Raw genomic sequence first — 21055 nt, 5'->3', positions numbered from 1 at the left:
GCAACGAGTGCCCCAGGAGTAATGTGGGCCATGTACCTGCACTGCAAATGGCAGTGCAAACCCTGGGTCTCTGATAATAGTAATGTAATTTTTATCTGTGCTCTGCAAAATTAGCCCTTTTTATGATGTATGTGCTGCTAGAGCAGGTCTCAGAAATACAAGCATTTTGAAATGTAAGTCAAATACCTGGTGTCTATCATTTTGGTTTTTCTAGGCCAATTACTACAGGCCCCAAAGCAGTGACACCTGCTACCCCTGCGACTGCTTCCCATCTGGCTCCCACACGCGCGCCTGCGACATGGAGACGGGGCAATGTCCTTGCAAACCTGGCGTCATCGGGCGGCAGTGCAACCGCTGCGACAACCCGTTTGCAGAAGTCACCGTGAGGGGCTGTGAAGGTACCTCCTGGCCCGCCCACGCTGCCCGTCAGCCGTGCTGCGGTGCGGGACCAGAGCTGCTGGCAGTGGGCACAGGGGGGACGCCGCGGTGGCCGCGCGGCTGTGTCCTGGGGCGGTGTGAGCCCAGCAGGATGGCTCCAGCAATGGGGGCTGCAGCAGCCTAAGCATACACCCCTCCTCCTAGATCTGTGCCAGTATGACTCATGGGGGCTGGGGAAAAGGAAAGCAAGCTCTTATCTCTTTAATTTTCCTCAAATGGGGGGAGCAAAAGACTGACACCAACTTTTCTTTAAACCTGAGTTGATCTGGCAGTGCAGTATTTTCTTGCTGAGCTGCAGCTGAAGAGGCGGGTGAGAGCCCTCACACCTTTTGCCCACAGACGCTGTGCCGTGCGCCTCGTGCACTCTGCCTTTCTTCCCCATCTTGTCCATCCTGCCTTTCCTCTCACCCACCCACCCACCATCCTTCTGTGATCAGCACAATGCTGCTGCAACAGCCGTCTCACCACAGTGTGTGGGTGAAATGAAACAGCAATGTTTTCCCACAATAAAGGGGCAAGCAGAGATAGGCAGAGCCAAAATCCGGAGCCCCATAATCATCCTGAGCTCTCCTCTGTCTGTCCAATCTGCTGGATAAGGAGCAGCTGATGGGTTACAGTTTGGAAGGCACTGCAGAGGACTGGTATCCTGACAGGGCTTTGGAATTACAGGAAGGTCCTTCAGGCAGGTTGAAATGTCTCATTGTTGTGATTTTTATCTTGTCAGAAAAATTGCATCATTTCTTTTTCTACTTTCAGTAATTTATAATGGCTGTCCCAAAGCTTTCGAGGCTGATATTTGGTGGCCACAGACCAAGTTTGGCCAGCCAGCTGCTGTGCCTTGTCCTAAGGGCTCAGTGGGTAAGTTCCCTGAGTAAATAATTACCTACTTTATCTGCATGCCTCTAAAGGAGAAGAAAAAAAAAAAAGAAAGAAAAAATGTGTACATAGGGAAAGGCATTAATTCATTGGGTCTAGACACTGCAGCATAGCTCATGCATATCATGAGCAGAGTACATTTGGAATACTAGCAATAAATAAATACAAAAGTACAGCAGATAAACATGTACAAAGAAGAAAAATTTTCTATTTCCAAAAAAGCAGAGTCTTGTTTGGTTGGGCTTTTTTTGCTATTTATCAAGCAGTTCTTACACATGTAACTTTTAGTTTCTAGTGACTTAAAAGTGCTCTTTAGCCATACAGTTCCTCTGGTCAAAGATAAAATTAGGAAAATCGTATTCCTGATGACTGTTTTACTAGGTTTGCAGGCTACTAAAGCTAAGAGTTGCAACAAAACTCACATTTTTCCACACGATATCTTTTCCATAAGTGAAAACAGCTGAAAAACACCTTTTATAAAGTACATGAGCTGTGCTGTTTTGTATAACAGGCAAATTACAATCTGCTTTTTCATATATGTCTCTGAAAACATGTATCAAATTTTTGAAAACAGAGTTCCCAATCTTTTCCAATGTCTGTTCTATGGGAAATGAAAACTCTCTCTTGGTTCAGGACCTGGTAGCTCTCTGCTGTGAGTGCTCCTTAGGCTCAGGGAGTTATAAATAGTTATGTGACTGCCCGAAATATTTATTGGGGGAGGCCACTGCCTATAGGTGTGCACAGGATTTGTGGTCAACCTAGCTCCTGTTCTAAAAATTTTTAGGTGATAGAATTGATTTAGTTTTTTTAGGTGAAGAATATTTTGGTGATTAAACAGTATAAAGTTGAATTAAAATGGGTTTTCTGCACTGTTCTTGTGGTTGATCCAAGTGTCTTTTCTAGCAAATAGACTGGCAGGCAATGTTGCTTATAGTAATTGCCCATTCTAAGCAAATTTTAGATCATTCAAAAAAGTAAGCCTTATAATAATGAATATTCAAACTAAGAATCTGAGGCTTAATTGTATTCACCTAGTCATGAAAGAGAAATAATATAATTAGATACAGTAAAATTAATTATAGTTCTTATTTAGATATTGGTAATTAAATGGGTTAGACACATGCAGTATGTTACGTGCAAATTAAGTAGCACAAATGTCAATTTTGAATTTGATTACTTGCAATTCATGGTGAAGGATCCTCAGCCAAGAATCACATTTTAAAATTATTTGACAAATAGTACAAAATATAGTAGGCTAAATTAAACAGTAAGCTGCTCACAGTCCATTTACAAGTGGCAAAAAGGCAATTATGCATGTTGGCTGAAGTGTTTAGCACATGCAGCATGCAGATGTGCTGGCGTGTGTTGCTGTGAATACAGCATTTGTCCAGGAGGTCTTCCTATGTAGGCTATTGCACAGAAATCTCAGTAAGGGTTGGTTTTCAGGAACACTTAGGAAGTGCAGAGTCTTTCTCTTATTTGGTAAAAATAAATGACTGAATTAACTTGAGAACATTAGGGCAGTGAGGCTGAGAGCAGTTGGGCAGGGCTTGGAGCTTGCCTGACTTTTCTCCAAAGCCTGGGAAAAGCTGTTCCTGAAGATTAGTAGACTAACTTTTCTCTCACAGGAATCCCCAGTTTGGAAATTGAAATACATGTGTAGCTCTAAGCAACTTGAAAATGTAGGAAATCTGAAAGTCTAGGATAGTTGAAATCTATGAATATTTCCCTTGAGCAATTCGGAACATTGTTTGCCATTGATGCTTTGTTTCCTTCAGGAAACGCCGTTCGCCATTGTAACATTGAGAAGGGCTGGCTGCCTCCGGAGCTTTTCAACTGCACCACTAACACTTTTGTGGATCTAAAAATCATGGTAAGCTGTGTTTTCTCAGGTTTCCCTTTATTTTGTAAATAATGATCAGTTTGGACTCCATTTTGATATCCCTGCACTCAGTCTTTTGACTGCATCCTTGAACACCCTTATTTCCCATCAGGACCTTTGTGCTTTTCTGGCTCTCAGTTATATTTGTGGTTGAGTTTTGTTGCCAGCTCTTTCTCAAGACAAACAAAATTTTGACCAAAAAATTCCTTTGTGCCTAAATTATAAAAAAATCCTATGATTATGATTGTAACTAGAATGAAAAATACCCTACATAATTGGGTTTTTCTTCCTTTTTATCTGGTTCAGAATGAGAAGTTACACCACAACGAGACCAAGCTGGATGGAGACAAAACCATATGGATCGTGAGAGCGCTGCAGAATGCCACCAAATACACGCACAGCTTGTATGGCAATGACGTGAGGACAGCTTACCAGATGATGATCCGGGTCCTCCAGTATGAGAGCCAGCAGCAAGGGTTTGACTTGGCAGCCACAAGGGACGTGGAATTCAATGAGGTAAGAGAAATAGTGTATACTGTGCTGAGCCCTTACAGTTTCCCGTAGAAGTTAGGTGGCTGTGGGTAATTAAATTCATCTTTGACCGAGGTGAAGTGAATATTGTGTAATTGCTTAATCTGTTCCACAAATAAACCTTTCTTCTCAGATTAGAATGGAAAGTTGGTTATGCATGTGTCTATGCACGCACATGTGTGTGTAATACAAATATAATATAAAGTGCTTTTCTAATAAATATCATCATAGTAACAGCCAAAAGCAATATTCCCCGTATGAAAAAAAAATCATCAAGTTAATGTGTTTTTCCTGGCTAAAATAGTTTTGTGTACTACAGTTGTTTTTGTTGTAAAACATGCCTAATGTGATCATGTTCATTTAAATGTGCAGCGAACCAAGTCCAAACCAGTTACTGACTCTGAAGGTTTCCACTAATTCGGTTTGAAAACACTTGAATCACGAGTTGGTACATTGAAAGACATTCCATATCATATTGGTATTGTATGGCATATACTAAAATGTGTGCCAGAGAGCTTCTGCTACTCAGAGCATCCATGAAAGACCCGGTTATTACCAAAGACCTGACCAGGGCTCGAGAACAAGCTGTAGCACCCTCCCTGTCTGGGAAAATATGTGGAAAGTTGTGGTGGAAAAATGTGAAATTTGGAGGAAGTTGGGAGTTTTATGTGGTCTGAAAATGTGAAGGCTGGACGACCCATGTCAGGCTTGTAGAGCTTTTCTCAATCCCATGTGTGCTGTGAGGTACTGTTCTCCACTCTTGCCCATACTATTTCCAAAATCCCGGCCATAGCACAACACAAGAGTCCAAGCTAAAATATCTTTTTGGATCTATGCTAGCAGAGCCCATAGCTTGGACAGCAGCATGTGGGATGACCTTCCATGGGCCAAGACTGGCATCTGTGCTGGCCAAAGGCCGTTTGGCTCCCTTAGGTGTGCTACACCCAGGTCACTGCTCACAGTACTCCAGGAGGACCAGATAGGTCAGGCAAACTTTGGGGTGAAATTGGAGAGCCTGTGCAAAGCCAAGCTGCACCAGGAGAGGATGTCAGTGGAGAGTTAGGAGCAGGAAGAAAGGTGGCTGAAAAAGTTCCTTAGTGTCTTGGGCTGTACAGTTAACAGAGAGTAAAGAACTGAAACATTTTACATTTCAGATGCACCAGATTTTCAAATACTCTGTTTTTTCTTTCCTGTGGGCCATTCAGATCTCGAGACGGAACTTAATTTCTAGCATGTTTTGTTAAGCAGAAATAAGAACAATAAGCAAAAAAAAAAAAAAAAAGTTTGGAAACCTCTGCTTTAATTTATTATTCTGTGCACTTGGCACCGAGATTCATACAGATGATGTTTTCAAGAACTCCCTAAATATTTTAGGATAGGTCAGGAATTTGAAAACTAACGAGTACAGCTCATGACTAAAAGGAGGCAACATCCTAGGCTGAGGGAGCACAAAGAGAGAAGGAGGGGTTTTTTTTATAGTCCCACATAGAAGCCTGAAAAATAGATAATAATAAAACATAAATAATGTTCACAAACATGGAGGAGGCCTGGTACCAAGTACAACATGAGTCTCCTGCATTCCTGGGAAACATGTCGTGCTTCTCACCCTAGGTAGAGGTGGTCATACTGGGAGTCTCTTTTAGCTCTGATACATGTTTGCAGCCTCAGACAACACAGACAGGATACAGACAGCTCCTTCTCAATGAAGCTTAAATATTTGTCTTGGCTATTTTAGAGCTTGTGGTGATTAACTCCTACCATCATCTACACAAATTTTACTTTAGTTAGGAATTAGGTTTTGTTACAACAACATAGTTCATATGTACACCAAGGTTAAAAACTTCTTAGCATCTTTCTCATTTAAGCTATTTAGCACTCACTTTTGGGGTCGATGTCCTTCCATTCAGCCTGAGGGTCCCTTTGCATATTTTTCTAAGAAAGGGCAGAAGAGGCAGGTCCTCAGAAAGAACTGCCTTTTTAATACCATTTGTAAGCAACATAAAAATGGGGAGACAATAACATGATTTAAGTTTTCTTATGTATTTTCAGGTTTGTCTATGCAAGCTAATACTCACTCTTACCATTCTTCACCGTATAAGCTGTCTTTTTTATCTAGGAAACAACAAAGTAAAAGAAAAAATTGAAGGGAGGAAATTATATTTATATCCATGGCTTTCTTTTGTTTTTCAACAAAAAACCATTATTTCAATTTCTTGGGAAGTTCCTCAGTGTACCTACTAGGAGCTGTGCTTTTCATGTGTCTGTGTCTGATCTCTCAGAAACAAAGAAAACATGCATAGATTTTCCTCCTGCATTTTCTTGCTAGGTTTCCTGTCATTAGGGGAAAAAAAGTAGGCAGTTCTCTTATAGCCTCCAATTTTGGATTACTTTGCTCATGAAAAGTTTGGAGGGATTTGCTTTACATGACCAAAAAATCTCAGGGTGAGTAACTGGTGTGCATGTTTTTATATGGCTGCAGTAGAACATGCCTGCATTAAAATATTTCATTGTACACTCACCTGAGGCATTCAGGCCAATCATTTTCAATACTTCTCACTTGAAACCCAGCACTTTGTTTGTTTCATAATTTAGGCTTGTACTTTATTTCTCAGAATATTATCCAAGTGGGTAGTGCTTTACTGGACCCCGGCAACAAGGAGCACTGGGAGCAAATTCAGAGAACGGAGGGTGGCACCGCTCACCTGCTCAGGCACTATGAGGAATATTTCAACAACGTGGCCCGGAACATGAAAAAAACCTACATGAGACCTTTTGTTATTGTCACCACTAACATGAGTGAGTATCCATTGAAAACTGCCATTTTTCTTCGAGTCTTAAAAATGTGCTGGATAGAGGTGCAAGTTATTTGTTTTAATAGAACCCACGGAGAAAAATCATCGCATTAGTTTCCAATCCAGTGAGCCTTGATCCATGTCTTTCAGTTGCCATGGGGGCCTCCTGGGAGATGTCTGATCCGGGTTCCCCCTGGACCATGCCACTGCTCCATGTGGCTTTTTGTTGCAGTCACAGTAGCGTAGAGATGGTAGGAAGGACTAAGTTTGTAAATTAAGGTAATGCCTTTTGAGGCCAACTGATATAGTTGAATGTAGTAGATCTCATTTTTGGTGGAATCACATCAACACCACCTGAAGAATTATTGCAGTACAAAAAAAAGTAACCCTACTATTGATTTTATTGCATATTATTAATCTTACTAGCATAGGAATGGACTTCCCAGGGAGATGGTGGAATTCCCAGCTCTGGAGATGTTCAAGAAACAACTGGATGTGGCATTTAGTGCTGTGGTCTAGTTGACAGGGTGATGATTGGTCTAAGGTTGGACTCAATGATCTTATAGGTCTTTTCCAATCTAGATGATTCTGTGATTCTATAATTATATCTCTGATTTTCACATGCTTTCCTAACCTGGAACCTATCCAGAAAATCATAATCTGTAGAGATTCTTGTGCTGAAAGGTATTTTCACAGAATCACCAATCCTTCAAACACCATCCCAGTCTTGCAAAACCCATAATCAGAGCAAAATCCATGGGATCCAAAATATCCAGAATGGGTCTAAACTGAGAAGGAAGCATCAGGCATACCAAGACACCTTCCCCACCTATCACAGGAAATATGTCCTCTGACAAGCAAATAGCAGCTCCTGCGCCTGGGACTGTGATGTATTTCATAGACATCCCTGCAGTGCATACGCAGGTGAAGCACAGCAGCCGCAGCCTGGTCAACTTCTTTCCCCATTTTCTCCCCTGCCCTCCCTATTTAGTTTTCTTCCCAGCTACAAACAGTCTGAGCTGAGAGGGTGTTTGTGATAGTCCTGCTCTGAGTGGGAGGTGAGATGGAGCCGGGTGACCTTCAGAAGTCCCTCACAAGCAGCATTGCTATCTGGTTTTTCTTTCAGAGGTGCTCTAAACTATATCAGCCTGAACTTGTATTTAGCTTTTCAAGCTATTGCTTTTATTTCAGATATGAAGAAGGCTTATGTGCTAGAAGTTTGTCTTATTTTCCCAACTACACCTGTTGGTATAAGAAGTGAATTGGCTACAAACCTTGTCCCAAGAATGCTTTATGTCCACAATCACAGGGGCAGAAAACCAAAGGCATGGGGCAGTCAAGTTACAAAGGCTGTAGCATCCTGCATCAACAGGCATAGATTATTGTTGAACTAAGCCAAACTGAAATACTTCGATTTCTCCTTAATAAACCAAAACTGAAATATTTTCTTTTGATTCAGGACTATGAGAATCAAAATATTTTTACCTTCATACTCAGAAAAAAGTATGCTCAACATTTTAACGCAATTGAGCTGAGATGAAAACAAACCCCAGAATTTCTTGCAGGTTGTAAATCATGATTTTTTTTCAACCAGTTCTTCCTGTGTAAAAACGTGTGAGCTTGAGAGGGATGAGGCAACTCTGGCTTGAAAGAGGTCTGTTTTCTTTTGAACAGTTTTTCCAGGTGAACATGGTGTTAATAGAGTTTCCTAATGGCTCATCTGGGAGTTATTTAGAAACTAGGAAAGGAATGGGAGTTTGCGGGTCTTAACGTGGATATTTCTTCATACAGAAACTTGCAGAGGATCACACCTTTTGGTGTAGGGTTACCCCCAGGACATGTAAATTGGCACTCAGTGATTTCACTTAAATGAGAAACTTAAAGCCAACTCAACAGCTTTTAAATATTTTGGCAGCTAAACAGGCAGAGATTATGAGGTAAGCTAGGGAGGAACTGATGATGGAGGACTAAGGAGTAGTCCCAGGTAAAATGCATGTTATTTTCTTTGGTCAGCTGACTTCGCAATCCAACAGATGTAGAACTATGTTTTTGAAGTAGTAGATTCAGTCTTCCCATTAAAAAGCAAGTCTAAAATTGGAACATGCAGCACACACTGGAGCAAGCCAGCAGCACATGGAGAAGCTCTGTGAAGCAGGAGCATTCACTGAACAGCAGCCAGGGAAAAGCCTCCGTGAAACCCCAGTCAGCTGCTGCTGGAGAAGTACCAGCAAAGTGATCTATGTTGAGATGGGTATTAGGAAAAGTTTCTTCACTGAAACAGTTCTCAGACATTGAAACAGGCAGCCCAGGGAAGTCACCATCCCTGGAGATACTTAAAAGACATGTAGATGTGGCCCTTGGGGACATGGTTTAGTGCAGGATTTGGTGATGCTGAGTTAACAGCCAGACTTGATCTTGGAAGTCTTTTCCAACCTAAACAGTTCTATGGTTCTTTATTTCCAGTGTTTGCAGTAGTGTTTTCATAGTATGAGATACTATCTTGTGAATTCCTTTCCACTGAAAAACAAATGTATAATTTGATAAATGTAACATAATGCTGTCACATAAGCTTTTAGTTGTCATATAAGGTGTTAACTGAAAAAAATTAAATTTTACTTTCTATTTTGGGGTTTAAATTTTTTATCTGCATTGTGCAGATATTTTAATCTTTCAATAATATTTCATTGTGTTGCAATATCATATTTGAATGCATTGAAGTTAATTTTATGGGAAACTTTTATCCCCTCCAGTTATTGCTGTTGACGTCTTTGACAAGTCTAATTTCACGGGAGCTAGAATACCACGATTTCATGAGATTAAAGAAGATTACCCAAAAGATCTGGAGTCATCTGTTGTCTTCCCTGATACTTTGTTCAGACCTTCAGAAAGGAAAGGTAAAACCCTTCTGCTGCTGTTTGGTTAGCAATTATGACCAGCTCCCAGGGAGCATGATTGATCCTCGGGGAGCAGAGTGGTACTAGGGTGAGAGCGGGGTGACCATCTGCACAAGTGAACATTATTTAGGGATGGAGCAGCTGTGCATACTTCTGAGGCATTTGCCTGCCGGCAGCGATGGAGGCATGGGGAGCTGTGGGACTGGCTGTACCTGTCTGTCAGGTCTCGCTTGCAGCCCCTCAAAGCCCTGTCAAAGTGGGAGAAATGCTCTCTGTTCCCACCAGGATAGGATGGGATGGCTGCCCAGCACCGCAGTCCCACAGCCGCCTTCCTCCAGTCCCTGCAGAGTTACGAGGGAGGTGGTGTGAGAGATGGAGATTCCAAATCTGGGAGCAGACAGAGGTGTTATCAGAACTAGGCAGCAATGAAAAGGTCTTGAACTGGGTGACGAGGGAGAATACATGGGGAAGTACCTGCTTCCCAATGTCTCTGAAGCACCACAAGTTTTTTTGGACAAGGGGAGAGAGAGTAACTTAAAGTTCAATACATGTACCATGGCTGAATGTCTCCTGAATGGGGAAATAGTAACTCTTCCGAAAATAACACATAATAAGCTAATAGGGCTTCGTGACTTTTTGCTTAGAAACAGGGTATCTGCTTCTATGATTTGTATCTTTTCTGTAACAAAAAAGGGGAATGTGAATTTTAAGAGAATCTTCCAAAGCTGAAAGCTCATTAAATGACAGAATTAGCAGGAAGAAATCTTATGTGACTACTTGGTGTATTCATTAATTCTAGTTTTGCCATATATAAAGGTACATGCAATTTAACAGCATGCATAATGTTTTAATGTTCTCCTTAAGTTATGCATGGGGTACTTATATATTTCTGGACCTTTTAGCTTAGAAATTGCTTATTTTCTAGCTAGACTAAATGGCTTTTCACTCTTCAGTGGTTGATTTTCAGCTATATAACTATGAATTGTGCTGAAATTTTATTAAAAATATGGAATATAACATTAGGAGCATGCTGAGTGCTCTAAGCCTAGAGTTGTAACAACTGTAATGTCATTGTATCTTTGCAAAGCAAAATTACCAGTTTAAATGGTAGCTCTGAAGCTGTGTTTGTGTTAATTCCATAGCAGTGCCTACAATGAAGCCTTCAAATCAAAAAATACCCTCTAAGTTGAACAGCGATGCGTTCAGCCCTGAGAGTGCTTTTGCAAAGAGAAAGAAGCGACACCCAGATGTTGAGACACATCATACCGTTGCCATGGTCATTATATACCGATCCCTGGGACACCTCCTGCCTGAAAACTATGATCCTGACAGAAGGAGCTTGAGGTAAACTTCAAACCTGTTTGTGAATTGTTCAGATCCCTTCTACTCTCTCTGAGTGTGTGGGGAAGACAGAGCTGCTTTTATACCAGCCAAATGCCATCAGTGCTGCTGTTGTCACCACAGTGCTGTCTCTTGTCCTCCTCTGGCACACTGTGGGAGAATAACTGTGCCAGAAGTGCCAGCAGTTTTTGGAAACACATTTGTATGGAAGGCTGATGGTGCACCTACTTCACTTTCTGAGTGGAAGGAACTGGAAATCTTTTATTTGCAGAACATAGCGAATCAGTGCTTTGCATTTTAATGTGTAGATCACTGTGCAATTTTTCTCCTTGTGCAGATTGCCAAATCGCCCCATTATCAACACACCTGTAGTGAGCACAGCCATTCACAGTGATGGGGAGATTCCTCCCAACCTGGTGGAAAAGCCTGTCATAGTGGAGTACGCCATGCTGGAAACAGAGGAGAGGACGAAGCCTGTCTGTGTCTTCTGGAATCACTCCATCATGTATGTCTTCTGCTTGCTTTAGGGCTGTGAATGGCAACTGTCTGAGTAGCAGGAAAGTCCTGCCTGGGAAGATAATTCTGGAGAAAAACCTGTCTTGGTCTGTTTATTCAACTGACAACTGATTTTTGATGGAATAGAGCCATGTAGTCATTTCCCACCAACCTGAGAAAAATGAAAATAATTATCATAACTTCTCGAACAAAGGATTAGCCATGTGGTTTCTAAGAAACACAGTGCTGTCATGTCTTTCTGCAGGGTTCATTTTCACCCAGAAGTAATAAATCTCACAATTTCCTTGTATTTGCCCATGCTTTTTGCCCACAGATCTATGTCTGGACAGGCATAGTCCAGCTCCAGTGTCTGAATTCATAGCTTGTCTGAGGTCTTTAAGTCAGGATTTCCAGGAGATGATTCAGCTCTTCCATGGGCTGAATCTTCTCCTGTTGCACTCCAGTGACTATGGACAGAGTCCATGGCAAGCTGGCACCTACCCTTGGTGCCTCAGCCAGGGCCAGTGCAAAAAATTATAAAACCAAATCTTCATTTTGGTAGAAATGAGGATTGAGGTTTTGCAGATAAAATTAGGAGTAAAGATTATAAATTTCTGAATCACAAATTTTTTAATCAAAAGTCAATGCAAAGGCAGTTGCAGTGATAAGAAACTTTCATTTCATCAGCTATTGTGGATTTGCTTTCATTTGTTTTAGTGAAAAATTGGAGGGAGAGGAAATACCTTCTTTGGGACTTTAGACCTGTTCCAGTTTATGGAAAGCAACTGTAATATATAAGCAGAATATAAGGAGAGGGTATTTGACTCTCTAGGAGGGAAGTGTTAGGAAAAAGATGAAAAGTTCTGAAAATGATTCATTTAGGTTTTTTGCATTCAGTAAAGTTCAAGATAAAGACATATTTTTCTTGAAAATGAGAAAAATTATATGAGCTGGAACTGTGTATGCTGATGTTCCATTGGTTTTATGGCATTGTGGAAACAGCACAGTCCTGTTGAAGATATTTCAAGAGTGTGGATAAAACAAAGAAAACGTGTTGAGAGGTGACCATATCCATATTACATGTTCACAATATTGTAACTATTACATACATATTGCAATTTCCAGCTACAAACCCAGGTACACAGTGAGAGGATGATATGGTCTGCCCAGGGGAAGGGGAATAGCTGTTACTTGTTTCCTAAGGACCCAAAAGCTCCAGTAAACCTATGGAAAAATCCACTAAAAGGCAATATCCTGGACTGGAAATAAAATAGCAGACTAACCTAGGAAATGTGTGCCTCCTAGTCAAAGGCTTCAGGAGTTTATGTCATTTAAAGGGTTGAAGACACAACAGAAATCTCTTATGTTCGCAGTAATGAACGCCTCCATTTGCCCTCATGTGAAGTAGTGTTTTTGCTTGTATGCACAGATGATTCTGCTGATCATGAGGGAATGGCAAGCCCTCTTTCATAAATTTTTAGATATTGTATGAGCTTGAATAAGTCATTAGCTCTGAAGTGATTCATCTGTTAGCTATTTGCTGGCAACTTCAGTGCCATTGTTGTCTGTGTTACGTCTTCCTACAGCCACAGTCGAAAAGCAGCTCTTATGCTGCATGTAATGAAAGAGCTTTTAGAAAGTGAATACTTTTTGAGAGAAAGTGATATTAAAATTCAACAAATATTTTATTGCTGAATGAAAAAGAGGTCCTGTCATATCTAATTAAAAACTCTTTCAGTAACTGCAAGACTATTTTTATTACTCATTAACTTTAGAATAGAATAATTAATATTGATACAAAATAATTTCTGAAGTCACTGGAGTTAACCATAACTGCACAGAGAAGAATTTTCAAGGCAGCAGTTCCTTCCCATTGTTAATATAAGAGATCTTCTGATATGAAATATTATTTATTAGAGAAGGTTGTAACCTTTTATTGTGTACTTTTCGGAGGAACTCTATAATGATATCATATTGCTGCTGAAACATATTTCATGTGACTCAAAAACATGTATCCCTCTCTGGTTCTGGTATTATTTACCTTGGTTACAGTCATTTTATTCTGCAATCTCTTCTGCATGTTGGTTGTGTGGTCACTGACCCAAAAGCAAATCTTCTAAATTTTTTTTTTAAACTCAAAACAGACTGTTATAAACCCACAAAATCTGGGTACCTAAGCCAGCTGTCTTATCAGAAACTACTTCAACTGAAGGCCTTTTTAAGTTGATGATATTCTTTCAGGCAGGTGACAGCTATAAATAATTCTGTCCTGGTACTTACTGTCCTCTCTGGTTGTGCAGCACAAGCTGCCACAGAGGACAGTAACAGTGGAAGGCAGGGGGAGATCAGAGGATGGCTCTCAGAAATGCCTTTTTCCCCCACAGGATTGGTGGGACAGGTGCCTGGTCCTCCAGAGGGTGTGAGCTGTTTTCCAGAAACCAGAGCCATATTGCTTGCCAGTGCAACCATATAACCAGCTTTGCCGTCCTGATGGACATTTCTAAACGAGAGGTGGGTGATGTCAGGCTCATGATTTTTGGGGTTTTCAAGGGCTTTGACTCAGAGCTTAAGCTTTGAGTGTGACTCAGGACATTGTGAGCAGATTGATCCCAGTGTCAGGAGTGTGTTGTCCATCCCTGACAGCATCTGCTACTGGGTTTGCTGAAAGGAGCTTCTTACCTGGTTGGTGCATCCTCTGGGTGCTGCTTATACACACTCAACATGTTTAGTGACAAAAGAGGTGTCATCACCCAGTCCCATTGGTCCTAAAGTAAATCTGTATGTTGTCTCAGTAGTAATGATAACATTGACATTCTGGGTAGTAGATTTGATTGGAGGAAAAGGAAGGGAAACCCCAAGAGCTCCTGTCAATCTGTCTTTCTACAGAATGGGGAGGTGCTTCCTCTGAAGATTGTCACTTACACAACCGTATCCATCTCGCTGGCGGCTTTGCTGATCACCTTCATTCTGCTGGTCCTGATCCGCACGCTGCGTTCCAACTTGCACAGTATCCACAAAAACCTGGTAGCTGCCCTGTTCTTTTCTGAGCTTGTTTTTCTAATTGGAATCAACCAGACTGAAAACCCGGTAAGGCTTACTCTGTGTTCGTTGCTAGAGTTGTTGTCACGCTTTAATTCAGGGGGTTCATATTGCAGCTTTTACCTTCTCCCATCTGTTTCACTTTCTCCTCTTTTTGGCTTCTCTTTGGCTTCAACAGTAATTTGAAAAAATCAGATTTTTAGTACATTCATGTGTGGTTGATGTCATTAATAGCAATGGCAGGCAATAGGACTGTATCTTATTTTCAGAGTATATATGACAGCAGCCCTGTTGAAGGTTTATCCCAGGAACTGAACCCTGAATACTGATTTCTTCCTTCCTTTCCATCAGTGTGTTTTCTGTCTTGCTGTGTCTGTTCAGTAGGAGGCTGTCCAGTTTCTCCTGCAGCAGGTACCTCCCAAGCCCAAATGGCTCCAGGTGTTGACTGATAGGTTGTCAGCAATGTGGTGCTGGGCAGGTGCTAATATGCACATTGTACACCACTGGCTATTCTGGAGAAGCCACTTGCCAGGCATGGGACAGCTTGCTACATCTGAGATTCAGGAGGAAACCTGTCACTTTGCTTTGTGCCTTCCAGCCACTGTGATTGATGGCTTCAGCCAATCACATCTGTTGGCAAAGCCTAGTGCAAGGATCTCCAGCACTGGGCATGTCAAGAAATGCAAATTATTAATAGATTGAGGACAAGATAGATATAAACCACACATGAAGTGTGTTCTGTACTTGAGACCTCATTGCTCTCTTAACCATACATGTAGTCTTGCTGCTGTTTCTTTGTAGCACCCATCCCAAAAGCCACAGCTGCCATTCAGACAGTTAAGAGACAGACAAGGGCTCCAGCACTGCCAGGCTGCACAGGCACCTGTGCCAAACAGGCTGGACAGTGATGGGGGATGGCATGCAATAAAATGTATGTCCGTAATAGATAGGAAGAATATTCAAAATAATACTTTAGGGGTTATCTGAACACTGAAGAAAATTTATCTCCTAGAAATCCATTATTGTACATGTTTCAATCAAATTTTTTAGAGGGAAGTACAGTGTTGAGATGAAAACAAAACAAAAAAACAACAAAAACATCATCCTGATTTCACATTTTCCAAGCAGAAGAAATAGGAGAATATGCCTACATTCAATGAATATCATCACCATCATGGTAGTGACACCATGGTGCCTAATCACACAGCCTCATTTGCTGTATAACTTAATCCTACACCATCACTCTGGCTTCTAATATCCACTTGAGCTATAACATGCATTTTAAAAAGTACCTGACCTTGACTAATTTCAGCTTCTGGTAACTGAGTGCTGACAAGGACTTTTCCTCGTAAATTTGAGAGACCCCTCTTATAAAAACTGTCTTGCCAGGAAACCTCTGTTTAATAGTATTTCTTTTGGAAAACTGTATAAAACTAAGGTGCTGAACTCATTCAATTTCTAAGATTCAGGTTTGTCTGACAGGTATTTTTCTGGGCTTCTTCTCCCACTTTACCTTTTGAAAAACTGTGAATGCCAAACTGGGTAAAGCTTTCCAGCTGGTTGTGTCACTTCCAGTCCCATATACCAATATTCCCCTTTACCAGGAGCTCAGGTCCTTTATCTGCTGCTATGGTGAGATCTTCTGCAGTGACCTGCCTCCTGGGATATGGTCTTATGTCATGTGTGAATTTGTGTTGTCTTTGTTTCATTATATAAAAGTTTGCATACTAAAATAACTTTGCTCAAAGGAGCTCACCTTGCCAATTGATCCACAGCACTCCGTGTAACTTGACCTTTCTCATGCCTTGCTGACCACACCACTCGTTTTTCACTGCATTTCACTACCAAGGAGTTTATAATCTTTCAGTTCTCCAACATATCTACTGAGGAGTTGAGGGCCAAGTCCACATCCCTGCAGAATTTTACCAAAAACTATGCAGTAAATGATGGCTCCTCATTTCCAGATTTCTTTCATAATATCATGAAGCACCAAGCAAAAGTTTATAAAAGTAGTAAAACAGTTCATTACATCAATACCACAAATCCTAATGGTTGTACTTGGTGAGATTGTTCTCTTTCGCTCCTTCTCATTTTCATGTTTTGGGGCTCATGGTGTGATCATGTCCTGGAGTGTTACCAGGACTCAATGGTTTTTGTAAATGGTTTAAAGGTTTCACCCCAAACCTTGAAACATTTACAAAGATCTTTAATTTACAGCATGTACTTCATGTGGCAGAAAGCTGCTCCTTACTGCCTACCCAGTCAATTTGAGAAGGTAGGAGGGCTGTAAGCCATGTCTGCTTGAGACAATTATTCATCTGTCTGTGTGGAATGAGAGTTGTCTAACGAGTCATGCACTGATGAACATAAAGAGGTAAAGAATGCTGGAGCACAAATAATGCTGTGCTGCTTGGCATCCAGCCTGGCTTTTATGGGTTTCTGTAAATTAACAGTCACATTTCTGGGTGAGGTTTTAATCTTTCCCTGGACTATTGATAGAAAGTGATTTATTTTCTTTCTTTTTTCTTACCTGAAAAAGGTAATGTTCAGGGCAGCACTCTACTCATATGCATGTGAGAGTAGGAACAAAAAAAGCACTGCTTACATAGAGGGAATAAAGATGGTTTATTTGGTGAGCCACATTTTCAATACTACTTGATGTTATTATAAAGCTGATGTAGTAAGTGAATCCAGAAAGTTGGCGGTCTTTGTATGATTCTTTTACTCAGCAAAGTTAAATAGGGAAATGTACATTTCTGAGCATTACACCATGAAAAACCACTAAAAAGTCATGCCAAAGTCTGAAAGCAGGGTCAGTGCTGCACGGGAACAAAAGGTTCCAAAACACAATGTAAAACATTTTCAAACAAGAACTGAATGGTTGCACGAAGTTCTCTTAATTCAAGCTTGTCAACAGATCCTTGGCAAAATCCTTTGTTCGGCTTCTGAAAGGAGAAAGTTAATTGCAAGATTACAATTCAGGTGTCGGATGCTTGTGGTCATTCCTGTTTTCACCCATCAAACTGTCAAGTTGGGAGAGAAAACTGGTTAGCAAATATTGCAGAAATGCAAGTATCTGAAGGTCATAGGTTGAATTCAAGGTGGCCATTTGATCACAAAGATGACTTCAGCTACCAGTTTGCCCATTGTAGCTGTTACTTCTAGTCACACTGTGGACCTGATCTCTTTGGTTTCAGCAGGTCCTTAATTTTTGCTGCTCTCAGCCTGGCAGAGCTCAGTGATCCACTTTGTGTTGCTGATGTAGTGTAAAAACCAAATCCAAACATAGGACTGGAAGCTCCAGGTCCCTTTGTTCCTAGCTGAAGTCATGAACTATCCACCCAGCATTACCCTGCTTCTCTTTGTCCGTATGGCTTCTTTGCCTGACTGCAAGTAGCACAGCCCCAAGAGAGGGGTAGAGCAAGCATTTCTGGACCCAGAATATCCTACAGCCTGGTGATTAGGGTTGTTTTCTGTGTGGACAAGAAGAGGGTTAACCCCCATGCTCAAGCCAGGTAGAGACAAGAAGCCACTCTCCCACTTTGTAGTCAAATACCCTGACTTTGACATTAGGTAAAAGACTGGTCTGCAGGGTAGGTGGTGCTATACTTCTGACTGCATCTTTTAGTCCAGTGATAATGACCAGGCGTCCTCCATGACTTGATGAAGTACAGATGTGCAAGGTCTTCAGGGTTCGTCACTGAAGGGCAGAGTGCAAGGACAAAAGAGATGGCAACAGCCTTACCCCATGGATGCATCCATGCTTTTGCTTCTCAAATGTTTTTTTTTTTTTTGAGAAAGAGTCCCAGAAGAGGAGATGTAGCTGGAATAGATAATTTCAGATCTGGGACAGACACATAGGGGCATAATAGTTGGCTGACTTTATGTTGGATTGTAAGATCCTGCCAAAGTTTGTCTATTTGTGACATTTCACTTAGCTAGTAAGAAATTTCTCAAAGAAAGGGTGGATTTCTTCCACACATCATCTGTAGCTCATGTTCAGCATGTTCACTTTTCCTTGCCTGAGGCTTCATGACTTACTGTCCCCAAAACGGAAGTTTTCCTGAGAAGGAACTTTCTCAGGGACAGGTCCTAAACTGAAGGCCTAAGATCTTCCCACACATCCCCCCCACCTCTGTCAAATATGAGAAGACTTGCTTTGTAGTTTTTTATCTACTAATAAAACAAAAAATATAGTCTACTTTAAAACAAAAGAAAACTGTACCAAACTAGCATACTTCCTTTTCTCTCTGGAAAGAATGTAGTGTCAGGAAAACCCATAGAATGGCTGTTGATGTGGCAATGGAAGACCCTGAGTAAGCGCAGGGCTGAGGGTGGCTGTTCTCAGGGCAGTTTATGGGCTTTGCAGTGAGACCAGTTTAGCTGATGCAGTTAAACATGCTATGGTTGAATTCATTGTAGTGGCATTGTGCAGGTGAGACTCATACACCAGGCAGGGCAAAGGATCTTCAGCCTCCAGAGGAGCATCCTCACCTCCTGCTCTGCCCCAGGAGAAAGAGCCAGGAGCTCTGCCAGACCTGCCCTTTTTGCAGGCAGAAGGACTTTGGTCAGAATAGCTCAAATCCTCACCTTTGCAGCAAGTATGCACAGAGAAATTAGCCACAGAACAGAGAGGACAAGGGCAGTGACTGAAAGTGTGTTGGGTTGATAAGGGTGAAGCTGAACCAGATTCAGAACAGGTGACATAATTTACTTTAAAAAAAGAAAAATCTTTCACAGTATGAGCAGCTCTTCTTAAACTCTAAAAAACTTATTAAAGGCAGTATATTTGTTCTGCCAAAATCTTTTTATTACACTTGCCATTAGCTGCACAGGGGGAACTGGTGACTCACCAGGTTGTGATTCAGAAGAGCAACTCTAATTTCCCTGCCCTTTCCCTCTGCAGTTTGTGTGTACCGTGATTGCCATCCTCCTGCATTATTTCTACATGAGCACCTTCGCATGGATGTTTGTGGAGCAGCTCCACATCTACCGGATGCTGACTGAAGTGAGGAACATCAACTTTGGGCACATGCGGTTCTACTATGTTGTTGGCTGGGGCATTCCGGCCATCATAACAGGTACCCTCAACCACCCCAAAAAAGCTTTGTTTCCCTGCTATCTTCACTGGCCAGGTTCAGGGAAATTACCCCATCCCAGACAGCCAAGGGTGTTTTCCTGAACCAGGGCAGCACCAAGCCATATCTAGCAGAAGTCAGCCCGAATTTGGCGGATCTGTGTACCAAATGTCTGTTGCCCCAGCTGAAGTGATATCGATGGTTATGCAATAACAGGGACACACATTAAATTAGGACTTGATAACATTGCTTGGGAATAACAGTACTTTTATTTCAACAACTTTGCCAGTAGCTTTCAGGAATTTTCCTTCCCTGTGCTGGTACCTCCAGATATGGACACACTGTCTCTGAGAGAAGTAACTGCAGTGGCTTCAGAAGCAATCCTGCCCACAGGATATTACTGTCCTTCACTGGACATTTCCACTGCCTACCCTCAACCAGCAGTAAATACATCCTGAAAGGAATTTCAGCGGCTCTGTTTCATTTGGCATAAAACCAAGCTGGGAATACTCAAGCTGCCTTTTACTTAATTTTGGATACAAAGGTTGTAACTTCCAGTTGAGGAAAAGTAATGAAAAGCTGGAGGCAGTAATCTTTTAAACCAATCCAGAGTGATCCACAGGAGCACATCCATCTCCGCCCTCACCGTGCCTATTTTTGCCATCAGACATTTCCAGTGCTACTGTAAGCACACGGCGCTGTGTTAATTCAGGCAGACAGCTCCTCAGGAATTGTGCTTCACAGAACAGTTGGAGTGGAGTTTTTTGGTTCAACTGTTTCAGCATGTATCTGTTTCCATATGGGAAATCAGATCATAGGCAGGCAGTTACCTTTTATGCAATTAGTGTTATTTTTACAGATAATAACATACTGTCAGCAATGGCAGAGGTTTAGATGTCTCTGAGATCAAACAAATAGCTATCGCTCATGTACACTTGCAAAAATATTATGGAACAAGTTAAAAATACATACTTGTTCTTTTTTTCTGTGTGTTTTAAGAAGGTGCAATACCAAAACACAGCATAGGCTGGTACAGTTTAATTCTCTCTTCAGAGAGCTGGTAAGTTTTTCCATATCACTTTGTGCCTAAATAATTTCTACTTCTATCAATTTATAGTAGAAAGCACAGCCCAGGAGGTTCTGCCACTCTAGACGTATCCCAGACATTTTAAATAGAAATTGTCCTTGAACTTCTGAAATGTTTCAGACCTATGTGACTTTTATCAGTACATACAGGACTACTACAGTATTTTCAGGAACACTGAAGTGCAATCAGATATTTGGCAGCATCATTTCTGGCAGAAAAGAAGTATCATTGAATAACAAAAAGTAATTACATTTCAAAACTCATTATCTTTAGAAGAACTTTATTGGAAGGAGTTTCTGCTTCAGGTTTACTTTCTCTCCTGAAATTTAAATTAATTTGGACCCTCTCAACAGCAGTGTTATGCAGTCTAAATATCACAAGCATACCATTTTTCTACTTAGATATTGCTCTCTGTGATAAGGAACTATTTTGCACTTTTAAAACTTTCCAGGTTGTGTCCTTCAATTTAATCTCTGAATCTACTGAATTTGCAGTTCAGTTTAAATGAAAAGTCAGATCCCTGTTACTGAAAAAGTCAGGGGATTTTGTGAAATGAAGGATAAAGGAAACGAAGCCTTTAGTTTGCCCTTCCAGGCTTATAA

At 41.2% G+C, this 21055-nt stretch overlaps 1 protein-coding gene across 5 annotated transcripts in view; it reads left to right on the top strand.

Annotated features, from left to right (window-relative positions):
- CELSR1 (cadherin EGF LAG seven-pass G-type receptor 1) overlaps positions 1-21055 on the top strand; it is a 167032-nt gene that overhangs the window by 129675 nt on the left and 16302 nt on the right. For 3 of the 5 annotated variants that reach the window (XM_019283621.2, XM_010395592.3, XM_010395591.3), the window contains exons 15-25: positions 215-398; positions 1195-1296; positions 3093-3187; positions 3503-3712; positions 6340-6523; positions 9270-9413; positions 10556-10757; positions 11092-11259; positions 13634-13760; positions 14136-14336; positions 19195-19369. In XM_019283621.2, the coding sequence (XP_019139166.1) occupies positions 215-398; positions 1195-1296; positions 3093-3187; positions 3503-3712; positions 6340-6523; positions 9270-9413; positions 10556-10757; positions 11092-11259; positions 13634-13760; positions 14136-14336; positions 19195-19369 (1792 nt within the window). The remainder of the gene's footprint in view (positions 1-214; positions 399-1194; positions 1297-3092; positions 3188-3502; positions 3713-6339; positions 6524-9269; positions 9414-10555; positions 10758-11091; positions 11260-13633; positions 13761-14135; positions 14337-19194; positions 19370-21055) is intronic. The other 2 variants (XM_010395590.3, XM_010395593.3) reach the window with 1 other exon arrangement.

This window comes from Corvus cornix, chromosome 1A (assembly GCF_000738735.6).
Source record: "Corvus cornix cornix isolate S_Up_H32 chromosome 1A, ASM73873v5, whole genome shotgun sequence".
Taxonomy (NCBI): domain Eukaryota; kingdom Metazoa; phylum Chordata; class Aves; order Passeriformes; family Corvidae; genus Corvus; species Corvus cornix.
The sequence above is the reverse complement of the archived record's forward strand: the minus strand, read 5'-3'. Positions and strand labels throughout refer to the sequence as shown.